At 43.7% G+C, this 24921-nt stretch overlaps 1 protein-coding gene across 3 annotated transcripts in view; it reads left to right on the top strand.

Moving 5' to 3' along the window:
• KCNAB1 (potassium voltage-gated channel subfamily A regulatory beta subunit 1) overlaps positions 1–24921 on the top strand; it is a gene marked incomplete at its 5' end in the record, with an annotated part of 237651 nt that overhangs the window by 49621 nt on the left and 163109 nt on the right. Inside the window, one exon of one of the 3 annotated variants that reach the window (XM_084639178.1) lies at positions 19264–20210. The exons of the other annotated variants lie outside the window; for them this stretch is intronic. Coding sequence (XP_084495304.1) covers positions 19990–20210 — 221 coding nt within the window. Of the gene's footprint in view, positions 1–19263; positions 20211–24921 lie in introns of those variants that run through there. 3 annotated transcript variants of the gene reach the window in all.

The following is a 24921-nucleotide window of genomic DNA, read 5'->3' as shown; positions in this document are numbered from 1 at the left end:
TTTTGTTTTTAAGTTAACCTCTGATAAAGCTGAAGGCTTTACATAGTAAAGTGTTCATTGCAAGTTTAGGTATACAGTGAATGAAAAGCAGATAGATATGGGCTCTGTACTGTTGATGACTTCAAAGGGACAACTTCAGCTTAAATACTTAGCTGAATTGGGGCCCATGCCATTAACTGAAATAAATACACTGATAATTTTGTTTGAGAAATGCACTGAAATTTAGAATGGCTGTGGTTTTTGTCTGTGGTCAGTTTTTTGGATGGTAAAGTTCAGATGATTGTACTTATAAAAGGTTTTTTTTAATGTTCTACCCAATCATTTACTGGGACATACCTGGAATGTAACTGGCGTGTTGATATGCCCTGCTGCTTTCTATATAAATGATTATCCAGAACACTGAAAATAAATTGGTTCTTGATATTACATTGACAAGTGTTATAGTGTTCAGAAGAAAAGACTGAGATGTTCATTGCAGTGAGACAAAATTTAAAAAGACAGTGCATTGTGGGCTTTGGAAATGCTACTGAGGGAACACAGATAGCTGCATAAATGTATAGTCCCTTATACAATAAAATCAATGTAAAGATCTTTTGAAATATGAACTTAGAATTGAAAAGCTCCCTGATCAGAACTCAGAGTAGCAGCCGTGTTAGTCTGTATTCGCAAAAAGAAAAGGAGTACTTGTGGCACCTTAAGAGACTAACAAATTTATTTGAGCATTAGTCTCTAAGGTGCCACAAGTACTCTTTTTCTGATTAGAACTGTGGTTCCGTGGGCAAGATCATGTAGTAGTTACACTGACTAAATTCTCATCCATTCCATGAACATTTATAAAGTTTAGCTGATCCAATTATGCTGCAAGTGAAGCCCTGCTGAGAACCTGTTAAAACATCTAACTTAGTTAAAATTATAGTACAAATGATGAATTCATATTTTTAACGTGCATCAAACCTGAAAGTAGCTAGAGTTTTATTTTTTGTCTTACTCCAATTTACCAGTGACTTCTTCTGGTTTAGACCCTGGAGCAAAGTGCAAGTATAGTTCAGTGTTTTATGCTGTGTGTAGCCTAATTTTAAATGATGATCTAGAGCCTTTATTCTCCTGTCACTTCTATGCCTTCTACCTCTACAGTTGGTTTGGATCTTTGAGAGAGACAAGGAATAGGATTGTCATTAAGTGTGCAACAGGTACTGTGCCACTGTAAATGTCCCACACTCAGAGCTCTGTGACAAACAGCAAGAAATAATCTCTTAGGAATTGGTCTCCTGACCAAAAAGGAAATTTTCTCACTCAGAATCTCTTCTTTTAGAATATAGATGTTTTTACACACTCATACCCCCCCCCCAGTCACCAAAAATATATTAATTAGATCTCCCCTATGTCATCTCTAACTTACATACAACCAAACAACTTTTAATTGTACACACTATGGTATTGCTGTGGGAATCAAATAGAAAATAACAGTAATGTTGGGAAGTGAAAAGTTGCTTTAGTCTGGGTACATGTCACCCTCATTTATGCCATTACAATCTCAAGTTCTGCTCTCAGATACGTGGGCAGAAGCTTTACGGCAGATCTTTTAAATACAGCTACAGTGGAATGCAGTGACTGACTTTACACACTCTGGTGCGGCATGTACCTGTGGATCTGAGAGCAAGATTGTGTCCTAAATCCGAGGCTGTGTGCTTTTCTACAGAAATAAATGATCTTGAAATTTCCAAGTTGCTCAGCTGACACCATGTAATTAAGTTGAGATATGTTGCCAAAATGCATCTAGAGAGGAATAGTAACCAAAAGGAGAAGGCCATTTCTTAGGCAATGAGGAAAGTGGTTTAGATTTCCCATTTCATGTTGCATGTAATTATGTAGCACTCATGTTAATGTGGATCATATACATTGCCTGTATAAGGGTAACGTTAACCCTAAACATTTAATTGCATGCAATATTGCAGTGACATGGAAAATGCAAAGGGTAAGAATTGTTATCTTCTATACAAGCATTTGCATACATATAAGACAGCATTATAGGAAAATATTAAGTCAATTTTCATGTTTAGGGCTTAATCATACCATATAGGCACAGCACAGTGTAAGGGACTCCACAGAGGCGCACTGGACCAAGGGCAGCTCTGTGGGCAATTATGCTTCAGGAATTTTTTTTGGAACTTTCTGGCAGGTAGGTAGCATACCCATAGTTACAACCATCTGGGGTACAGCATACTCCTTCCTGTGTGTCAGACCAGTTCTTCTGGCCACTGTCCTAGAGTATGTTTATGTTTTTGGTACTGGTTATTTTAGAAACCATCCTTCCCCTTTGCCTTTTTCTCTAGTCATTGTCCAAGCAGTTTGATTTCCACATGAGCATTTCAAAGTAGGGATAAGCAGACTTGTTAGGAAAAAAACAGGACTTAATTGAACTAAATCCTAGCCATACTGAAGCTTTAGCGCTCTCTTCAGATAAAACATCATCTTCTATTTTCTCTGGTCTCAAGAATTATTAGAAGAAATAGCACTCCTAATTTTGAATAACTTGAGTGGTTAGTGTCTGCCACTACTTGCTTTAAAAGAAGGAGGGCAATCAGTAGTAGTAGCTCTTCTCTGGTTCCTCATGTGGTCCTGCAGTGTTTCCTCCACTGCATTCACTAATTCTTGTAGGTCTTAACTTGTACTTTGATGTTTCTCGTCCTTTTTTTACTTTAGACATGAGAACTAAAGGCAGTCAGGATACTCCTCATTCAGTAGTCACAGTTTGTGCTCCTGCTCCATGAAAACAGTCTGTAACTCCTGGTAACTTGACCTGCCACATCAGCAGTTCAGAGGCAGAAAATGTAGGCATGTTCTGTTTTGAGTAGAAGAACCACAGATTAAATCAAAAGCAAGCTACACGGGGACAGAAAATACAGAGTCTAGAACAACTATTATGCAATATTTAAAGCGGGGGGGGGGAAGAGAGAAGTCCAGTGCATTGTGGGTATGTCCCTGCCTGTGTGCCTTTACTTCTGACCGTGAATAATAGGGTTTTTCTAAAGCCCAGTTGAGGATCTCCTATTAAAAATGTTAGGGATCAAATTCAAAATCCTTCAAGAAACCTGTAAACACCCAATTTAAGCCAAAGAGGGAAGAACATGAAGCATAATATTGTGTGTTTGTCTCCAACCTTCCTGTCCAGGTACTCATACTGCCCTGTTAGCATAATCTGTGAATACCTCCCAGAGATTAGTGAAATACCAGTTTGACATCTCTGTGAGGTAAGGAAGCGTTGCGCTTCCTATCTGACAGATGAGGTCCAGTGACTTGCCCAAAATCACAGAGGAGATCAGTTGTAGACCTGGACACTGAGCTCATCTCTCCTGAGCCCCACAGCAGTGCCGTACACACAAGATTATCCCTCCTCATGAAGTAACCTTAATGAGTGTTCAGACATGTTTGGTGGAGAATAACATCTTTAAATATGCCACTCTACATGTTAACTTACCGATTTGCATAAGAATTTATTAGCAGTTCTTTTTGACTGATTCAGTAAGTTAGCCTTAAATTTGTGTAGAAGAGTTTTTGGAAAAAAGGAGGACCTGATTCCGCTCCCACTTCCACTCTTCTTCTTGTTGAGAAGACTCCATTGACTTCAGTTGAGCTACTTTAGATTTACCTTAGTGTAAGGGAAGGCAGAATAGGGCATGTAGGTTCAGAACAAATGCTTTTAGCTGAAATAGCAACCTTTCATTTCTGTCTATTTTCCTAGCCATAAAGCACATGGATTATTAGCTGCTGTGAACTTGGCTAGGGGTTCTGGCCCTATTCCCACTGCTGTTATATAGTTAACCTTATAATAGGTGATCTGAAGATAACATTTTTCAATGTTATTTTCTTACTAAGTATGAATTCAGTGTCTACAGGGTAACAAAGTCAAACTTCAATTCTGTATCTTAAAATGGCTGACACTGCACCCTTGTCTTGGACAGTTGTATGGTATGGACTGCTGTTTACAATCCAAACCCTTTAACTAGTTAAGGAAATTAATGATGATTGGTGTTTAGATCTTATTAGCATGGGAGATTGATGACACACACACACACTGCAGCACTCAGCCCTTAATGAATTCAGTTAAACTGCAGATAGCAATAATTGGGGACCTACCAAATTCAAGGCCATGAAAAATGCGTCAGGAACTGTGAAATCTGGTCTTTTGTGTGCTTTTACCCTATACTATACAGGTTTCACGGGGGAGACCAGTGTTTCTCAAATTGGGGGTCCTGATCCAAAAGCGAGTTGCAGGGGGGTCGCAAGGTTATTTTAGGGGGGCCGCGGTATTGCCACCCTTATTGCTGTGCTGCCTTCAGAGCTGGGTGGATAGAGAGGGGCAGCTGCTGACCAAGGGCCCAGCTCTGCAGGCAGCAGTGCAGAAGTAAGGGTGGTCATACCATACCATGCCATCCTTACTTCTGCGCTGCTGCTGGCGGCAGCTCTGCCTTCACAGCTGGGCTCATGGCCAACAGCCGCCGCTCTCCGGCCACCGAGCTCTGATAACAGTGCTGCCGCCAGCAGCAGCTTAGAAGTAAGGGTCGCAATAACAGCTTAGAAGTAAGGGTCTCCTCTACAATAACCTTGTGACCCCCTCCTCACAACTCCTTTTTGAGTCAGGACCCCTACAATTACAGCACTGTGGAATTTCAGATTTAAATAGCTGAAATAATGAAATTTACAATTTTTAAATCCTATGACTGTGAAATTGACCAAAATGGACTGTGAATTTGATAGGGTCCTAGCCAGTGGTGAGCTGGAGCCAGTTCGCACCGGTTCGCGTGAACCGGTTGTTAAATTTTGAAGCAGTTTTAGAACCGGTTGTTAACCCGCTTCCCTGCAGTGGGCGCTGAGGCTTTGATGGGCTCCGGCTGGGAAGTGACGTAATTCCTCCTCCGGCCGCTGGGGGCGCTGCACTGTGGGAGCCATATGGGCTGCCGCCTGGCCCTGGGCATGAGCCCTGTTGCTGCTGCTGTTCCCCTGGCCCTGGGGCTCCCGCTGCTGCATGGTGGGTCCCCGGCTGCTCTGCTGGGCCTGGGCTGCGTCCTGCTGCTCAGACTGCTCCAAGCCGCTCTCCCTGTGAGCACCCACTACCCTGCCTGCAGCCACCCCCTGCCCAGCCTCCAGCCGCCCCCTGCACCTCCCGCCTGCAGCCGGCGCCCGCCTCCAGCTGCCCCCTGCACCTCCCGCCTCCAGCCGCCCCCCGCGCCTGCAGCCGGCCCCCGTCTCCAGCCGCACCCGCACCCCCTGCCCTTGCCTGCACCAGCCCCTGCTGCACCTCCAGCCTTGCCCACAGCCAGCTCCTGTCTCCAGCCAGCCCTGCACGGCCCTGCCCTGCCTGCAACCGGCCCCTACCTCCAGTCAGCCCCTGCCCTGTCTCCAGCCAGCCCCACACCCCCTTGTCTCCAGCCAACCCCGCACCCTCCTGTCTCCAGCCAGCTCCGCACCCCCTGCCCTGCCCACAGCCAGACCCGCACCCCGTGCTTCCAGCTAGCCCTGCCCCACGCCCCTGTCTGCAGCTGGCCCCACGTCCACTGGTGCCCTGCAGTTCCTAGGGCAGTAACCCTGCACACCTGCTTCAATGAGGGGGGCCTGGAGTAGCTGGGACCCACACATGTGCACACCCTAGGGTGACCAGACAGCAAGTGTGAAAAATCAGGACAGGGGGTGGGGGGTAATAGGAGCCTATATAAGAAAAAAGACCCCAAAATCAGGACTGTCCCTATAAAATCAGGACATCTGGTCACCCTATCACACCCCCAGGGAGTGGCGGGGACCCACACATGTGAAACGGAGCTCATTTCTAGTTCAGGCCCATCTTTTTAAAAAAGAACTTTAGGCAGGGTTAACATACATCTGTAGTTTCCCGGACCGGTCAGGCTTTTTGGTTCTTAAATCACCGTCCGGGAGGAATTTTTAAATTTTAAAAATTCCTCCCGGGAAAATATGGATGTATGGTAACCCTGTTGGTACAAAAAATACATACTGGGGCACATCCCTTAATTCAGAACTTTTTATAGGGAACCGGTTGTTAAGATTTTGGCAGCTCATCACTGGTCCTAGCAATAATAAGATGCCAGCAGATCAGGACGATATTGTACTATCAGTCAGAACATCCCAATAGAGACATGGGGCTTAGCCCTGTTACTCTTTTTTGAGGCTTGCTCACTCACATTTCTGTAGCATCTGTGTGGGTGGAAGGGTCTCATCTGAGGGTCTTATAAAGAGAATCCGTCAACTTGAGATGTGCCCATCACAAATTTCTGTTTCTGTTGAAAAGTCAGTATGGATTAAGTTAATAGGGGTGATGTTGGCAGTTGTCTGTAACATTAAGGATAGCTCTGAGAGGATTTTTTTTTTTTTTTTTTGGCCTAACCCTAGACTTAACCATCTCCTATCCACACAGTGATCACACTGGCCTGTGACATTTGTATGGTGGCGATGTGTCATACAGGGAAATGATGTGCCTACGTGCGCATTCAGTGCAGAGAACTTGGATCCATACTTTTAAAAGACAGACTACAAAACTGATGGGATTAAGGATCATTCTGACCAGCTCTGTAAGAAAACAGACAGTTCAGTTCTACAGAACAATTACAAATGCTGCTCAACATTCTAAACTGGAGACCATTTTATAGCAAAAAGACGTATGTTTTTTTTATTAATAAAACTAGTTAAACTAATCTTGTGGCAAGCAGATCCCATAGATTTATCACACAACATGGGAAGTTAGAGACACTCTGCTGCACCTTATGCCTCATAATGTCCCAAAAGAACAATTATCTGATGATAACCACTTTCCCTATTCAGCACCTATTGCTTAATTAAGGAATCTTGCTGTTTCTAATACTCTCTGCTGTGGAATTTTAAGCACAAGAAACAATAATGTTAAGACCTGCCATGTTAAATGATCAACATACATTTTCTATAGTCTGTATGCAGCATAGCAATACATTCCAAATACTGGTTCAGCTAACAACCATTTAGCTGATTTTTGTTTGTTGATATGCTTCAATTCAAAATGGAGCTAAGGCAACACAAACAAATTAAATGGTTTGTAAATGAGCCACGGCAAAGCAAAATCTGAGATAAGACGCAAAATCTGAGGTCAGAGTCAGAGAGCCACATTAATACAATTAAATTTTTATAATGTTGGGATGTATCCTAGCAGTAGGAAGTCATTTTTTACATTCCTTCAATGGTCAAAAAGGTGCTAGTCTAGCTGTCTTAGTTTAGGACTAACAGGTCTCTTAAAAATAACTTAGTTGCTATGATACTGGGGGTAGGATCAATATTTTTCAGTTATGTAATTGCTTTCTTGAAGGAAAGGAAAAAGAGATTTACAAAAATGAGAATGGGAGAGATTAGAGAAGACTGACCAGTTTAAAATAAGCTTTAGGCTGCCGAATGTCTCAGGACTTTTAGCTCTATAAATCACATTCTATCGAACAAGACAAAGGCAGTGACTCTCAGTAAAGGTACTCAGAGCTTTAGAAAAGATGACTCAGGGCCCAATACTTTTTCGCTTTAAATCAATGGTAGAAGCACTCATTGACTGCAGTGAGTTAGGGTCTGTCTCGCTGTCTCCCACGACAGTGTATTAGTCTGAAGTCTCTTGGAATAACTCACAGGGTGTTTATGACAAGGCTGAACAGTAGGGCAGATCCTTAGCTGGTGTAAACTGTCATAGCTTCTTCAAAGTCAGTGGAGCTATGACAATTTACACTAGTTGAGAATGTGCCCCTAGAAAACTGCGGGGTGGTGAAATCACCTGCCTGTGCAGGGTGAAAAGTACAAATCCACTTCATATCCATTCAACCTCAGTAACACTTGATTGGGCCCAACCCCTCCTTATGCCAGTAATCTTTAGTCATGTGACTAGTCCTTGGTGCGCGTTGGAAATTAGAAAATTGAGAATAGTTTCTCTCTCTCTTCTCCCCCCCCACCCCGACCTCACCCATATTAAAAAATTATAAGTTGAGGCTATTAGCAGGAGAGCAAGGCCTATGTTCTGAAATCCATTCCGAGATTACTAAAAGATCTGGAATGGAGCAGACAGGCATAAGTAGGTAGGAGACAGAGGTGGAGGGGGGAAGAGAGAGAAGTGAAAGAAAGGAGGAAAAGAAAGCACTCAAGATATAAAAGAGATAGGAGGAGAGTGGCCAAATCAGAAAAGAGAGGTTTGTAGGGAAAAAAATTAAAATTCCAAAAGGATGTCAACTTGTAGAGCATGCCCATGAGAGAGACCGTGGGTCTGAAGTGAAAACACAGCAAGCTACATACGAAAAAATGGGCAACTCTTTCCTCATTCAAATCCCTTCTAAGAACTCATTAGTTGTGGACATGATAGATTAAGTGCATTCATAATAAGTTACGTATACGCTTATGCTCTGTGTGTGTGTATGCACAACTTGTGGGCAACACAGAAGGATAATTGTTGTAGCAAGTGTTGTGATTTCGCCTGACCCTTGTGAGAGCAATGTAAGGGGGGGGGGAAGGAAAGCCCCTGCCATTGCTCTCAATAAGCAACTAAGCACATTGAGAGACACAACTCTTCTACTTTTCAAGCTATCCCTGGAGGTAGAGGAGAGCGCTTGTTTATTGTTCATTTCAACTGCACTCAGACAATAGGGGGGTGAGGGCTATGTAGGTACCTAGATAGAACTGCACCCCAGAGGTATGTCTAAGCGTGGGGCTGGAGATGTAAATTCCAACTTGAGGAGACATTTACGCTAGCTCTGACTGAGCTCGCATGCTAAAAATAGTGTAGGTGTGGTGGTGTGAGCAGTGGAAGGGGCTAGCTGCTCTAAATACGTACCCATCCAAGACAGTAGGTATATACTAGCTCGTCGCACCAGTTGAGCTACACTCTGTTTTTAGTGCACTCCCTCAATCAAACTACTGCAGGTGTGTCTCATCGAGCTGGAATTTACAACTTTCCAGCTCAAAGTATAGACATATCCCAGGGAAGGGCCAGGCACTTCTGGTCTGAAGAAAATTTTCTGTCCAGAAACCTCCACCCAACCCTCCCCAGAATCCTGAACAAAGAAATGGACTTCGCAGCAAGTCAACCAATTTATAATAAATACGGGGGTGAAAGTCAAGCTGAAGACTTACCGGTACGGGGGCTGGGCCTCAGGTGGGGGGGAGGGGTTAGTGTCCCCCAGCCAGCCCTTCCACGCTGCCTGGCCCGCGCCACCTGGGGCTCCAGCGGCGATTTAAAGAGCTCGGGGGTCCGGCCAGCAGCCGGCACCCCAGGCCCTTTTAAATTGCCGGCCCCAGGGCAGCTGCTCCTTCTGTCTGCCCCACCGGCGGCCGGGGAGGCTGTGCGTGCAAAAGGGGCAACACCATTAAAGCAATGCCGTGGCAGTGCTTTAAGCAGAGTCCTTTGCTGCGGCAGCACTTTAAGGTCGCTGCGCCTTTTGCGCCTCCCCTCGTTGGTGGCCCTGCTGGTAGGGTCCCGGCAGGGCCACCCATGGGGGGTGCAAAAGGGGCAGCAACATTAAAGGGCTGCCGTGGCTTTAAGCAGGGAGCTTTAAAGTCTGCTGGGTAGAGGCCGCTACTGGCGGCCACTTTTTACCAGTATGCCGTACTGGCCCGTACTGGCTTACTTTCACCCCTGAATAAATACATATAAAACTGAAACTATTCTTGCTTCTGAATTTCCCAAGGCATCCTGTCTTCTTTATGTTTGTTCGGCAGACACAGCTTTTATGTTTGTGTTGGTACAGCAATGAGTGCATTGTCATGAATAGCAAATAATAAATAGTAGTAATAGAGAAAATGGAAAAAGTAAAATAGGGAAATATAATTAGCTCTTGTATGTTACAGAACATTTGCTTTATATTGCATTTTGAATCTATTATTTAAGGGGTAATTTGGCTATTTGTACTGGGGGAAGAAATCGCAATGTTTTCGTGGACAATATTTCCCTACCTAGCAGTTTGGTATAAGTGTAAAAGAAATGCAAAGGGATTAGAATCATAGAATATCAGGGTTGGAAGGGACCTCAGGAGGTCATCTAGTCCAACCCCCTGCTCAAAGCAGGACCAATCCCCAACTAAATCATCCCAGCCAGGGCTTTGTCAAGCCTGACCTTAAAAATATCTAAGGAAGGAGACTCCACCACCTCCCTAGGGAATGCATTCCAGTGTTTCACCACCCTCCTAGTGAAAAAGTTTTTCCTAATATCCAACCTAAACCTCCCCCACTGCAACTTGAGATCATTGCTCCTTGTTCTGTCATCAGCTACCACTGAGAACAGTCTAGATCCATCCTCTTTGGAACCCCCTTTCAGGTAGTTGAAAGCAGCTATCAAATCCCCCCTCATTCTTCTCTTCCGCAGACTAAACAATCCCAGTTCTCTCAGCCTCTCCTCATAAGTCATGTGTTCCAGTCCCCTAATAATTTTTGTTGCCCTCCGCTGGACTCTTTCCAATTTTTCCACATCCTTCTTGTAGTGTGGGGCCCAAAACTGGACACAGTACTCCAGATGAGGCCTCACCAACGTTGAATAGAGGGGAACGATCACGTCCCTTGATCTGAAGGCAATGCCCCTACATATACATCCCAAAATGCCATTGGCCTTCTTGGCAACAAGGGCATGCTGTTGACTCATATCTAGCTTCTCATCCACTGTAACCCCTAGGTCCTTTTCTGCAGAACTGTTGCCGAGGCATTCGGTCCCTAGTCTGTAGCGGTGCATTGGATTCTTCCGTCCTAAGTGCAGGACTCTGCACTTGTCCTTGTTGAACCTCATCAGATTTCTTTTGGCCCAATCCTCTAATTTGTCTAGGGCCCTCTGTATCCTATCCCTACCCTGCAGCGTATCTACCTCTCCTCCCAGTTTAGTGTCATCTGCAAACTTGCTGAGTGTGCAATCCACACCATCCTCCAGATCATTTATGAAGATATTGAAAAAAACCGGCCTGAGGATCCACCCTTGGGGCACTCCACTTGATACCAGCTGCCAACTAGACATGGAGCCATTGATCACTACCCGTTGAGCCCGACAATCTAGCCAACTTTCTATCCACCTTATAGTCCATTCATCCAGCCATACTTCTTTAACTTGCTGGCAAGAATACTGTGGGAGACCATGTCAAAAGCTTTGCTAAAGTCAAGAAACAACACGTCCACTGCTTTCCCCTCATCCACAGAGCCAGTTATCTCATCATAGAAGGCAATTAGATTAGTCAGGCATGACTTGCCCTTGGTGAATCCATGCTGACTGTTCCTGATCACTTTCCTCTCCTCTAAGTGCTTCAGAATTGATTCCTTGAGGACCTGCTCCATGATTTTTCCAGGGACTGAGGTGAGGCTGACTGGCCTGTAGTTCCGAGGATCATCCTCCTTCCCTTTTTTAAAGCTGGGCACTACATTAGCCTTTTTCCAGTCTTCCAGGACTTTCCCGGATCGCCATGAGTTTTCAAAGATAAAGGCCAATGGCTCTGCAATCACATCTGCCAACTCCTTTAGCACTCTCGGATGCAGCACATCCGGCCCCATGGACTTGTGCTTGTCCAGCTTTTCTAAATAGACCCGAACCACTTCTTTCTCCACAGGGGGCTGGTCACTTCCTCCCCATGCTGTGCTGCCCAGTGCAGTAGTCTGGGAGCTGACCTTGTTCATGAAGACAGAGGCAAAAAAAGCATTGAGTACATTAGCTTTTTCCACAATCTCTGTCACTAGGTTGCCTCCCTCATTCAGTAAGGGGCCCACACTTTCCTTGACTTCCTTCTTGTTGCTAACATACCTGAAGAAATCCTTCTTGTTACTCTTAACATCTCTCGCTAGCTGCAACTCCAGGTGTGATTTGGCCTTCCCTGATTTTACTCCTGCATCCCTGAGCAATATTTTTATACTCTTCCCTGGTCATTTGTCCAACCTTCCACTTCTTGCAAGCTTCTCTTTTGTGTTCAAGATCAGCAAGGATTTCACTGTTAAGCCAAGCTGGTCGCTTGCCATATTTACTATTCTTTCTACACTTCGGGATGGTTTGTCCCTGTAACCTCAATAAGGATTCTTTAAAATACAGCCAGCTCTCCTGGACTCCTTTCCCCCTCATGTTATTCTCCCAGGGGATCCTGCCCATCAGTTCCCTGAGGGAGTCAAAGTCTGCTTTTCTAAAGTCCAGGGTCCGTATTCTGCTGCTCTCCTTTCATCCCTGTGTCAGGATCCTGAACTTGACCATCTCATGGTCACTGCCTCCCAGGTTCCCGTCCACTTTAGCTTCCCCTACTAATTCTTCTCGGTTTGTGAGCAGCAGGTCAAGGATTGACTTGAGAGAGCTAGGAAGCTGATTATTAAGTCTGAAACTCCATCCTTGAATGAGCCTTTTGTGTCTAAGTACCGCTGGGGGCCATTATATACAATACAAAGTACTTTTCCTATGAACAGTGAGGTTTGATAGAGATGCAATTCCACCATTTATTTTAAAATCTACTTGCTCTGGTATGTTATAAATAGACATTTAGGGACAGATTTTTTTTTTTTTTAAATCTGGCTTGTTTATGCACTTGGAGACACACATTTTTACCAGCCCCATTCTTCACTCCAAGATACTTGTGAAGACCTCTATTGCCACTTAGATGTGTAACCACAGTATTTGACTATGTCTGTGAAAAGCAAAAAAGCACAAAACAGGAGGCAAAATTGTGACCCTTTTAAAAATAACACCCTCCGTGTCAGTTTAACGGTTGGTATCACCTTTTCAAAGTGGACTCAACCAGGCCTCTGTTTTGTGCATATGGATAACTACATGTGCCACTTACTGTTCAATGAGCTTTGTGTCTCCCTGCTAACAGCTGGTTGACAGGGATAGCTGGCTGTCGCAACTGCCGCGTGTTGGATTTAGCCCTTTAGCTCAATCTATAGGCTCATGGTTGTCACCAGAGAGCTCTCTAGGATGAAGAGTTTTTGACAACAAGTTTTGCTTAATCAAAGTTTTTTGTTTTTGTTTAATTCCTATTCGCTTCCAGAGACAGCAGGAGTGGGCACTTCATCTGCATGTGAGTCATTGCAAAACACTTAGGACGTGTCTACAAACGTAATCCTATGTGCAACCCATGCACCCACTCTCCCTTAAGATGCACTTCAGGTTGTCAACAAATATTAGTTATATTAGAACAGCACTGTCTGAATCTTTAAAAATGTAAAGCACTGGAAATTCAGGTTGAGATGCAAGATAGAAAATGAGTGTTTGAAAGTCAGAAAATACAGCTAGTCCTGGAACCCACATGGGGAGAGGCCATTCTTGTCTTAGTCTTAAGTGGGGTACAGGATCTGGCCCAAGAAGTGAATATAGCTCAACCACTTGGTAATAGCTGCCATCATGTCATTAAATTTAACATCCTTGTTGGGGGGAAATGCCAAAGAAGGCTATGACAGTCATAAGTGCCAACTCCATGGCTGCTCTGGGGCTGGAGCACCCAGAGGAAAAAATAGTGGGTGCTCAGCACCCATTGGCAGCCTCCTGATCAGCCCCTTCCCCCCAGCGCCTCCTGCCTGTCGGCGGACCCGCTGATGAGCTCTTCCCCCTCCCTCCTAGTGCCTCCCGTTCACCATGGATCAGCTGTTCAGTGGTGTGCAGGAGGTGCTGGTGAGGGAGGAGGAGCGAGGGTGGGGTGCGTTTGGGGGAGGATGCAGAATGGGGCAGGAAGAGGCGGGGAAGGGGTGAAGAGGGGGCAGAGCCTGGGGTAGAGCAGGGATTGAGCACCCCTTGGCAACTCAGAAAGACAGCGCCTCTGATCACAGTAGCATTTAACTTCAAAAAGGGGAACCACACAAAAATGAGGAAGCTAGTAAAATGGAAACTAAAAAGAACAGTCACAAGAGTAAAGTGCCTCCAAGCTGCATGGAAGCTTTTTAAAGACACCACAATAGAGGGTCAAATTAAATGTATACCCCAAATGAAAAAAAAAACAGTAAGAGGGCCAAAAAAATACCACCGTTGTTAAGAGTAAAAGAGGCAGTTAAAGGCAAAAAGGCATCCTTTAAAATTGGAAGTCAAATTCTACTGAAGAAAAGAGAAAGGAGCATAAACTGGCAAGTCAAATATAAAAGTTTTAATTAGTACAAAAATAATTTGAAGAACAGCTAACAAAAAACTCAAACTAACAGCAAAATGTTTTTTAAGTACATCAGAAGCAGGAATGCTGCCAAACAATCAATGGGGCCATTGGGTGATCAGGTGCTAAAGGAGGACTAAGGGAAGAAAAGGCTGTTGCATAGAAGCTAAATAAATTCTTTGCATCAGTCTTCACTGCAAAGGATGTGAGGGAGATTCCCACACCTGAGCCATTCTGTTTAGCTGATAAATCTGAGGAACTGTCCCAGACTAAGGTGTCAGTTGAGGAGGTTTTAGAATAAATTGGTAAGTCAAACAGTAATAAATCACCAGGACCAGGTGGTAACCACCCAAGAGTTCTGAAGGAACTCGAATATGAAATTGCAGGACTACTTACTGAGGCATGTAACTATCACTTAAATCAGCCTCTGTGCCAGATGATAGGAGGATAGCTAAAGAAATGCCAATTTTTAAAAAAAGATTTCAGATTTGATCCTGGCAATTAGACTGGTAAGCCTACTTTCAGTAACAGGCAAATTGGTTGAAACTACAGTAAAAACAGAATTATCAGAGACATAGCTGAACACAATTTGTTGGAAGAGTCAACTCGGCTTTTGTAAAAGGAAATCATGCCTCAGCAATCTGTCAGAATTCTTTGAGAGGGTCAGAGTATTAAGAGTATTACCACTGGTACTACTCACAGAGTAATGCGCTAGTGCCCAAGAACAAGGGTAGCAGAATAAGGCCGATAGTCGCACAAAGAAAATAAAAATTAAAAAGCTCAAAAGCTTGTATTTTCCCCCAGCAGAAGTTGGTCCAATAAAAGAGACCTACCTTGTCTCTCTCATGTTCTGGTAACATATTTTAAAAAATCTAAATTAGATTCTTCAAGCCTGTTTGTGTTACAATTTAAACAGTTGAAATCTAATTTTCTCAGTTTAATTAACATGTGACCTGTTTGTGCAAGGTGATGAGGACTGAAAGCTTGTAACACTGAATGTTAGATTTCTGTGCTCTAGACACTGGTTGCTGCATTTCTACAGAAAGCACCTATGTCTGTAGTATCATCAAAGCTGCTGGCTTGATACCAGAGTATCCCTTTCAAAGCTTAAAACAACACACTAAATTCTAAAGAAATTTAGTTTGGGATGATCATGTTACTCTGTCCTTTGACAGAGCTTTGATTCTCTTCATTAGATATATGGTAAACATCAGAAACATGCCTGGAAATAAGCTTGCAAAATAACATTTGTAATATTTTTTTTTCTTTCCTGGGCATTTAGCAATGGACGTTTGTATTTTAGACTTCTGTCTAGTTAGTCAGCTCATAACCTGCTTGGCTCAAAGCTAACATGCGTCAGAGAGTAAGGCTTACAAAGTTTAACTATAACTTGGGGTTGAACCCATCAAACCAGGTCAGCCTTGCCCCCTCACTCTGTCTGTTTCATCTATTTAGATTGTAAGCTGTTGGGGGACAGGGAGTGTCTCTTACTCTGTGTTTATACAGAGCCTAGCACAATGTGGCCCTTATCTTGGTAGGGCCTTTAGTTGCTAATGGTAATGCAACAAATTACACTCACAGAACCCTCCTCCCCATTTTGAAAAAAACTCCAAGAACAATTCTTAACATTACTATAGTGCTGTTCATCTTAAAAGCAATGTACTGTACACACATTAACTAATCATTAACTAAATTGGTTGTGGAGGAGTCTTAATAAGATATTCAGCCTGTCAGCACTGGTGTGGCTCTTCCGTGTTTACTGTGGAGTTGTCGTTAATCTGCTAAAGTCTAAGCTCTCATAAAGAGCCCTGCTTTAAAAGGCCCAGATGCACAAGTGTACTGGGTCCTGTAGGTGGGCACTCTTCTGTACCTCCAAAGAAACAATCTTTTTGAATGGGTGCTCAGACAGGCTGAAAATTACCTTTAATCAGTGATTCAAGGTGTGTGTGACCCATGCCTGCTTTGTGTGGTGCTCTGTCCCCATCAAGTGGCAGTCAGGCCTGCTAGAGATTGATGAGTCTGCTACATCCTTGGTGAAGAGCCATGTGGCTTTTAGCTCATGCAGTCGAGGCATATACACTAGGCTTCAGAGGTCCCACGTTCGATCCTGCCCAGTGACTGGAGTCTCTTGGCTTTACATGTGCACTCGGAGTTTGGCTCTGCTTACAACACAGGCATTTTGAAGAGTTGCTGCCTGCTTCTTTGTGTCTCTTCAGGGCATGCCCACCTCTACACCCATGCTGGTCCCTACAGTCACAGAAGTATGTGAGATGCCACTCAGTTGTTCTTGTTCTGCCCTTTTCTCTACTCTCTAGACTTTCTTTAAATATGTACCAGGAAGCTAGGTAGAAGGGGATGGGGAAGATTCTTGGCAGAAGTTCTGTGGAAAAGCAGAGTCACAGGATACCTGTAAGCCTCACAACAGCCAAGGAACCGCTTGCAGGGCCTTCTGAGAGGCCAGTTTTCAGAAACTGCCCTACTCTGGCTGAATGAGTAGGGCTCTGTTAGCCAAACCCCTACATGGTTCATAACATTTGCTTCGAAGCAGGGTTGCCAACCCTCCAGGATTGCCCTGGAGTCTCCCGGAATTTTATTTAATGTGACGAAACTTCCAGGAATAGGTCAACCTAAATTGGCAACCCTACTTCTAGGTCACTATCATTTTAATTGCTGCATCCCCAAATAAGTACGGTGCAAGATATGCTGGGACTGAATTAGGTTGGATTGTGGCAGCTCAGAGGGAGGGTTTTCAGTTGGTTGTTTTTTTGGACACTGCTGCCTTGTATTCCAGAGTTGTAGCTTTCTTTTTTTAAGCATCTAGCCCTTCTGGTTTTGAAGATAGCTTTGAAAACATGACCTGAGTGTTACTGATCGCAGCTTGACTCTCCATGGTGTGGACTTCGGGGGAGTTAACACTGGAGCCTGACCATCATTATTTAAATGTTAATGTAGTTAATTATTTCATGGATGATCAAAATGCACAAGGAAGAAGAGCGCCAGGCGTCTCATTTTGACCTCTGAGCAGGTGGCACTGGAGCTGTGAGTGAAGCTAGGCAGAGTACACATGATCGTTTTGTAATGAATCTGTTGGGCCATTACTGAGCACTGTGTTTACCCCCAGATCAGTGTCCAGCCAGCAGCGGGGATCCATAATCCCTCCAGCACAGGAAAGGGAAGAACTACAATAGATCAGAAGGGGACTGGTTTGAGAAAGTGCCAGAGGCTGCATGAGACTAGGAATAGCAGGCCAGAGGCAGCGGTCTGGGAGCTGGCTGTGGAAGGAAACCTCTGATAACAGGCCTGAGAGCTGGGCTGAGGACACACCCTGTTGCTGACAAGGGTCAGCAGTAGCTGCATTTGCTGATACCTGGCGGCGGCTCATTGTCAAGAAGACAATGCAAAGGGATTATAGCAGGAGCTTGTTACTGCTTATACCCCTGGCTTGGGCTTCCAGCTAGGGGATGGGTTGGGAACTGTTGGGATCATCTCATTTGTTTCTAACTGTTAAAGTCGCTGCACCCAGGGTACTTGCAACTTTTCTTTCTGGCAGCGCTAACGAAGAAATCCTCAGTTAAGCAAAGTGTGTGAATGTCCACGCAGGGCTAGGCCCTGAAGAGCCCATGCCTGGAGCACCTCCAGCACTTGCCCCCAAGTGTGTGGTGCACCCAGCATGCTGCCAGACACCTACGAGCTGGTGTAGCACAGCACTGACCACAACAACTTGCTGTGGGCTTGGGTGCAATAGAGTGAACATCTGTACAACCTGCTGGGAGTGATGTCTCATTTTGGCACTTTATATTTGCATCTCCACGGGGTAGGAGTTTAAGGCTGGAATGTGATTTATGGGTGGAAAAGGTCTGTGGCTGGAGCTTCCTAGCTCCTTCCAGTGGTTCTGAACTACTGTTCGCCGCTCCAGGCCAATGGGGGCTGCAGGAAGGGCGGCCAGCACACCCCTCAGCCCATGCCACTTCCCGCAGCCCCCATTGGCCTGGAGCAGCGAACCGCGGCCAATGGGAGCCGCGATCAGCCAAACCTGTGGACGCGGCAGGTAAACAAACCAGCCTGGGCCGCCAGGGGCTTTCCCTGAACAAGCAGCGGCCCTAGTTTGAGAACCACCGCTCTGACTTATTCACCTCAGAGCAAACAATTTCAGTATTTCTCTTGGCTCCTAGCTCCCCCTCCAAAAATCTTGCTTGCCTCTGCCTCCCACAACCATCTCCTACAGCAACATACAGAGAGCCTGTCTCTCTTCCACATCGAATCCGTAACACTGGTGCAGTTCTTGTGCTTATCACCATTTAGATGCTGGAACTAGAGATGTGGTGGGTGCTTCCAAGCCCCCTGGCTTGAAGTGGTTTCCACCATATACAGGGTTTACAGTTTGGTTCAATGGCTCTCAGCACCCTCACTGTATAAATTGTTCCAGCACCCCTGCTCATCACCATGGTATCTGAGCCTCCACTATCTCTAACCACTACTCTGCCCCCATCTCATCAGCCTCCAGATTCTGTCTCTTTTAAGTTGTAGTGGTTGGCAGCAGCCAATGGAGGGCTAAGTAGAATCCATCTGTGTCTCCACTTCACACCTACCTGGCCTGTGACTAGATCTTAAGCATATCCTGAGGGAGTCCTTGTGCAGTTCTGAAAATAGGTTTCATGTGCCTACCCCCTGGGCAATGCCCACAACTCAGCCATTTGAATGCACCTCCTCAATGTGCCCAGCATGCACACCCTTTTGAAAACATGGCTCCATAGCAGGGTGGAGCATGGACAATGACTTGTCAGCTTTGTGCCAGTCTTTCCTTGTTTAATTGCAACCCAATTTTCAGCAAGTTGTGAGTCAGAATTGGTTTGAAGAGTTTGCACCATCGCTAATTTAGCTAGGATTCTTGTACGAAGAAAAGATTAACCCTAGCATGCTGATACCATGGGATTTAAAGCAGTATTTTAGTGAGCCAGACAAGGGATTAATGTGTTAATTCACCAGCACACATTAGCAGAGTGTTTCCCCCCTATTTTTATAGTTAACATGTTTTTACATCAATTTGTTCTGTCACTGTGATGAGTCCTCTGGTTGATTAGCAGTGCTGTCAATTATTTTTATGGGAAGAATCTGCTTCTAGTGCCTGTCTCTATGTTGCACACAAAAGAAAAAGCAACCATTCCCATGCTTTCTGCAAGCTTCTTACAGGGAGCTCTGCATGTTCCACAGAGCAGCTGCAAACCCGTATCGGTGCAGATTTACAGCTTTGTCTTTACAGGGCTTGAAACTAAGAATGTGTGAAAAGGGTCCTGATTAGATGTTGTATTTTGCAGCATCTGACAAAGACAATAGATGGATATTCCTGGTTTTTAGAGACTTGCTTGTGATTAGACATTTCTTCAGTTCCAAAGCTTGCCTGTTCAGCATTTTGTGATCCAGAGGGTGTTCAAGACACATCTTGCAGTATGCCTGCATTGATTTAAAACCAGCAAGCAGATGCAAGCCTGCATCAAGACGGAGTGGATGTTGCTTCTTGTGGTTAATTATGAAGGTACAGCTTTATGTTTCTGAAAGCACTTGACTAGATGGATGATTTTGTCTAAGCAGTAGATATTATTGCAAAGGAAGATTTGAAAATCAAGTTGTCTGCTCTCTTGCTTGCTTAACCAAGTTCAGTGCTTATATGTTGACTTGTACACCAGGGACACCATACTGTTCTCCTCTACCTGCACTATCTACCACTGCTGCTTCTACTACTTTCAGTCATCTTTTGAGTCCAGATTTGAAGACTCGTTTAGCAGCATTTGGGACTAAAATCTCCAGCTATTCAGTGTCCTATAGCCCTGTTCTCAGAGTCTGAGAAGGTTTGAGTACTCTCTAAGATTTGGACTGTGAATAAAGATTTATTGCAGGAGCCATGCAAGTTTCCATAGCTTGTACAGAACATAACTTGAAGAATCGAAATGGTGAAGACAGGCTTATCAGCAAACAGAACACCACTACCCCAAACGTAGTGAATGCAGCCCGGGCAAAATTCCGGACGGTGGCTATTATTGCTCGCAGTTTGGGGACATTTACCCCTCAGCACCATATCTCTTTAAAAGAATCAACTGCAAAGCAGACTGGCATGAAATATAGGTATGGGCACAATATTCACTGTTCGTAATGTTTGTGTCATATCTCTTTACCCTGGATGACTCATCTGCTTACAAAGTAATTCTTTATTCCAAAATCCCAGTGTCTTTTTAAAAAGGGACATTAAAAAAATCCTACTAAAAATACTAAGTTTTAAACTTACAAGAAAACTAGCTCTGTTTAGTGGCATTTGTGTCCAAGTGTTTCTGCAGGCATACACATTTGTTATTTGATACAAAGAGTTTTCTTTTCTTTAGTTAGGATATCAAACATAAATAAATTGAGCACCATTATTTGTGGATGGTGTTAAAAGTAGTGTTTTGTACAGCTATTATTAGTATTTATATGTAAAAAGATTGAATTACAAATGATGTTCAAATATCTGCATAGAAAAAGTTTTCATTTTTCCAGCGCATGTTGGGTAGAATGTCTCTAAATTAGTTAGTGTGTCTTATCCTAATGATCACTTACAGACCTTTCATCTGACTTGCTAAGTGAGGACAAGGAGGAATCTATTTTAAATGAAATGCAGACAAAATCATAACCATGTTCCTAGAAAATCTAATGCTTCTTACAAAAATTTTTCTTAACACAGAAATGTACAAGAGTGTAATTAAGAGTGTCACTTTAATCTTTCTCAGATGTTCAGTCTGCTATATCTGGACAGCTTCTTTGTATCAACTGATTCAAGTACTTATTAAGGACTTTAATTTGGAAAACTTAGCATTTTTGTAATTTAATTTGTATGTATTCGACACGTTAGCATATCTGTTCTGCTAGACCTTGAACGTATCCTTTGTGTGGTGTTGGAATTACTTGATTCCTAGAAAGGAGGAGATAGCAATCTAAGGTCCGATTCTGCTCTGACTTGTTCCATGAGTAGCCCCATTGAAATCAACAAGGCTATTTGTACAATGGTATGACTCAACAGGAGTATGGATGGCAGAATCTTGTCCTTAGGAGTAGGGGATGGAGTGTGTTTAGAGTTATTGGTAACTTTTGTTTTGCATATTTGCAATTGATTAATTTTCATGGCCAGCAATTTCTGCCCTTGCTAGCTATCCTCTTTTTATGAAAGAGGTATTTGGATACGATGGAATTTAACATGACCAAATTAAGGCCAAATTCTACTTTCATTCAGACTGATGTAAATCCAGACTGACTGTACTGAAGTTACTCCAAATTTACACATGTGTGCACCTGAGCACAGAGTTTGATGTAAGGCATTTGTGCAGTTATGATAGTTTAACAGAGATAGCTCAAGAGGTTGGCCTTTAAGAGATTGCATTTGAAGGGCCACATAACTTCCTAATTTACACAGTCAGGTGTAATTTGTCATTGTAGAGTCTGGAATTGCTAGTAAGTAATATCCCCAGAGGATCTGGGAGACTCTGAAGAACCCCAGTTGTCCAGAATAATTTCTCAGTGAGTATGGGTAATTTTATCTGAGCACCCTTGTTCAAAGATCATTGGACACCATCACAGATTGGGTTATTTTTAATACCAGTGTTATAAGTAAGTACAGGGAACACAGGTAGTGGATCTGTAAATGACATTGCAGAGTCAGAAACCTGCTGATTAATTTTTACTGTGACAGATTCCCAGAAGTACTGCCCTCTGAGAATGACATTACAGTCTGGCTGGTCAGGCTCACTGGGCATGCATAGGTTTGCAAAGAGGGGAAGTGGGTAACCAAAGCTTACTGCACAGTGCAGCTCTTAAACTCTGGTGCATCATACTGTGTTATTATACCAAGACCTGATCTTGCAGTTCTTATGTTTGAAAATCTCCCGTTGACTCTAATGGGAATAATATGTAGGTGACAGCTGTAGGATCTGCCAGGCAACACTAAAGAGGTTATCACATCAGTAGAATTCCCTTTTGTAACTGTTTGATAGCTCAGTAGATTCTAATAGCCCTAGTATGAAGTGAGAGACAGTGTAGGCTCATGGCATGAGCACAGATTTGGAGTCAGGAACTCCTGCAATCTGTCTGTGCCATTTTCTCATTGTGTAGCCTTGGCCAAATCTCTTCACTTCTCTGCCTTAGTTTCTCCGGTACATGCCTACCTACATGGCAGGGGTGTTGAGAGAATGTTTGTTTGTAGAGAAAATAAAATCACAGCTTCCTTTGAGAAGTGCAGCTGTTACACTTACAGCCTACAGTGTTTTAAATTGGTTCCTGTTGGTTTCTGTTGGTTTTCCAAAGGAACATTATGTTGCAGATGCATTAATGCAAATAACTGCACCTCTCTTACTCACCCCCATCCAGAGACCCACACAGAAACAGACCCTTGGCTTCTTTAAGAGACATTTATAGCTTATTTCTAGAAAAATTCTGAAATCTGAGGCTAAATTCTGCAGACCTTATTCAGACTAAAGTGCTGTTGACTTCAATGGGAGTTTTGACTGCATAATGTTTGAGTAAGGACTGCAGGATTTGGACCTAATTTGTAACCAGATTGACGTCCATCCTTATGATTAATCCTTGTTTACAATCCCAAATATACCTAGAACAGTGAGAAGCAATTCCTTCCTGAGGAGAAGAAATGGGCAGGAAGTTTGGAGAAAGAGATGATCCAAATGTAAAGGATAATTCTGGCATTGGTGAATAGATACAAAAAGAACCCTAAGTTGGGGGAGATGCTGAAGCTGATACATGTTAATAAATGCACTCTGGCTCCTCTACAAATGACATGATTATCACACAGATTTAAGGCCTGATCCAACTCTCACTGAAGTCAAATGACAGGTTTCAGAGTAACAGCCGTGTTAGTCTGTATTCGCAAAAAGAAAAGGAGTACTTGTGGCACCTTAGAGACTAACCAATTTATTTGAGCATAAGCTTTCGTGAGCTACAGCTCACTTTGAGCTGTAGCTCACGAAAGCTTATGTTCAAATGAATTGGTTAGTCTCTAAGGTGCCACAAGTACTCCTTTTCTTTTTGTGAAGTCAAATGGAGTGTTTCCAGTGACTTTAGTGGGAATTGTGCCACGTCCCTCATTTCCCTTATATTTCAGGTTGAAGATTCTTGTTCTTCCCAGATCATTTTCTGCTTTAATTAGGTCATTTCTGACACACTTAAATGCTATCTAAAATGATGTGCTAATGAAGATGCCTTGTTTTATGCTAAAAACAAATACTTCTTTCTCCCCCTCCCCCCCCAAGGCTTTGTAGATAACTAGATAACTGTAAAGATATAGCTGGCTGTGTTGCCATGCATATTTCACAGCATGATTTGTAGTGCTTCTATCTCAGCCACAGTGCATTGCCTCCTACGACTGCTTGGCAGGTTTTGATTTTAGGCAGTTGACGAGAATGATCCTGTCAGTGGATTATGTAAAAGAGAGAGACAATGAGTATGTGTGTGACAGCAGTGGAGGTGGGAGTAGAACCAGTTCTGTGGCTCCTTATCAAGTCAGTGTTTTTGAGCCAGTCCAGATCAGAAACCAGCTTGGAATTTTAAGTGCAAAGTGTCCTGAGAATAAATAAATATGCACCATGGAATCTTTAAAATATTAGGACTTGGTCCTGTTCCCATTGACATCACTGGGAGCATTGCCCTTGGCTTCACTGGGAGCATGATCAGGACCTTACTTTTAAGATCTTATTTAGTTTCCTTTCAATGGATTGGAGGCATCAAGTTGCCATCAAAGAGACCGGTGATAGGAGGGCAATCTGATAGTTGGCCAGCTGCTGGCTCCCACTTTCTTTGCATTGGAAGCATAATGGTAATTTAGCAGCACATGCACCCAGCTCCTGTGTGAGTGCTCCACTTGCAGGCTGCAGAGAGAAACGGCATGTGGCTTAAACCAATGCTGCTCGGGCAGAGCTCTCTCCAAGAACAAGCACATTATTGCGGGGGGAGAGAGGAGGGTATTTTATTTTAAAGGCATTGTTACCGCCAATTACATTTGCATGGCTACTGGATTTACATTCTTTGTGAGAAATGGAAAAACTGTGGCCTGACAAACAAGTGAAAATGGCCACACCCCTTTTAATGCCATTAATATTACAGTTCAGAATCTGCCCATATGCTCAGATAATGTTCTCTGGAGCGTTGAAAGTCTTTCCTTGAACATAATTTCAGTCGTGATGCTTGGCTTGGAAAATTTCAATCTGCTGCCTAATTTTTGAAAATAAATAATATAGTTCTACATCCATTAAAGTTTCCCAGAGACGGGGGTTGGGGAGTGGTGGTGGTAGTGGTGAAGGAGATAGAGTTCAGGTGCAGTGATGGCAAATGCTTTTCTGACCCTTTCTTCTTCTTCTTCCCTGTGCAAACTTCTTGAAATAGGGTCTGCTCTACAAGTCCTCTCCCTCCAAAGTGTTCTGTTCAATGCCATATCCTCTACCACGCCACCTGCTGACATGTCTTCCTTTATGACATCCCACCACTTCTTCTTGGGTCAGCCTCTCTCCCTTTTTGCTTCAGTCTTGATCGGTTGGACTCTCTTACCCACATAGTTGCCAGGACTGCTCTTTACATGACTGACCCATCTGAGTCTGTACTCCCCTCATTTTTTCGTTTATGGGTGTTACTTTGAGCATGTTCCTCACATGTAACTACGTGTTCCTCACATGCTATATCTTACTTACATCCTTCATCCATCTCAACATTCGCACCTCTGTTAAACAGATCATTTGCTTATGCTTTTTCTTTGTTGCTCAGTGCGATACACTAAAACTGGGCAGACCATGGTTTTATAGACTTT

This window comes from Lepidochelys olivacea (genome assembly GCF_965140295.1).
Source record: "Lepidochelys olivacea isolate rLepOli2 genome assembly, chromosome: 9".
Classification (NCBI taxonomy): Eukaryota; Metazoa; Chordata; order Testudines; family Cheloniidae; genus Lepidochelys; species Lepidochelys olivacea.
The sequence above is the reverse complement of the archived record's forward strand: the minus strand, read 5'-3'. Positions and strand labels throughout refer to the sequence as shown.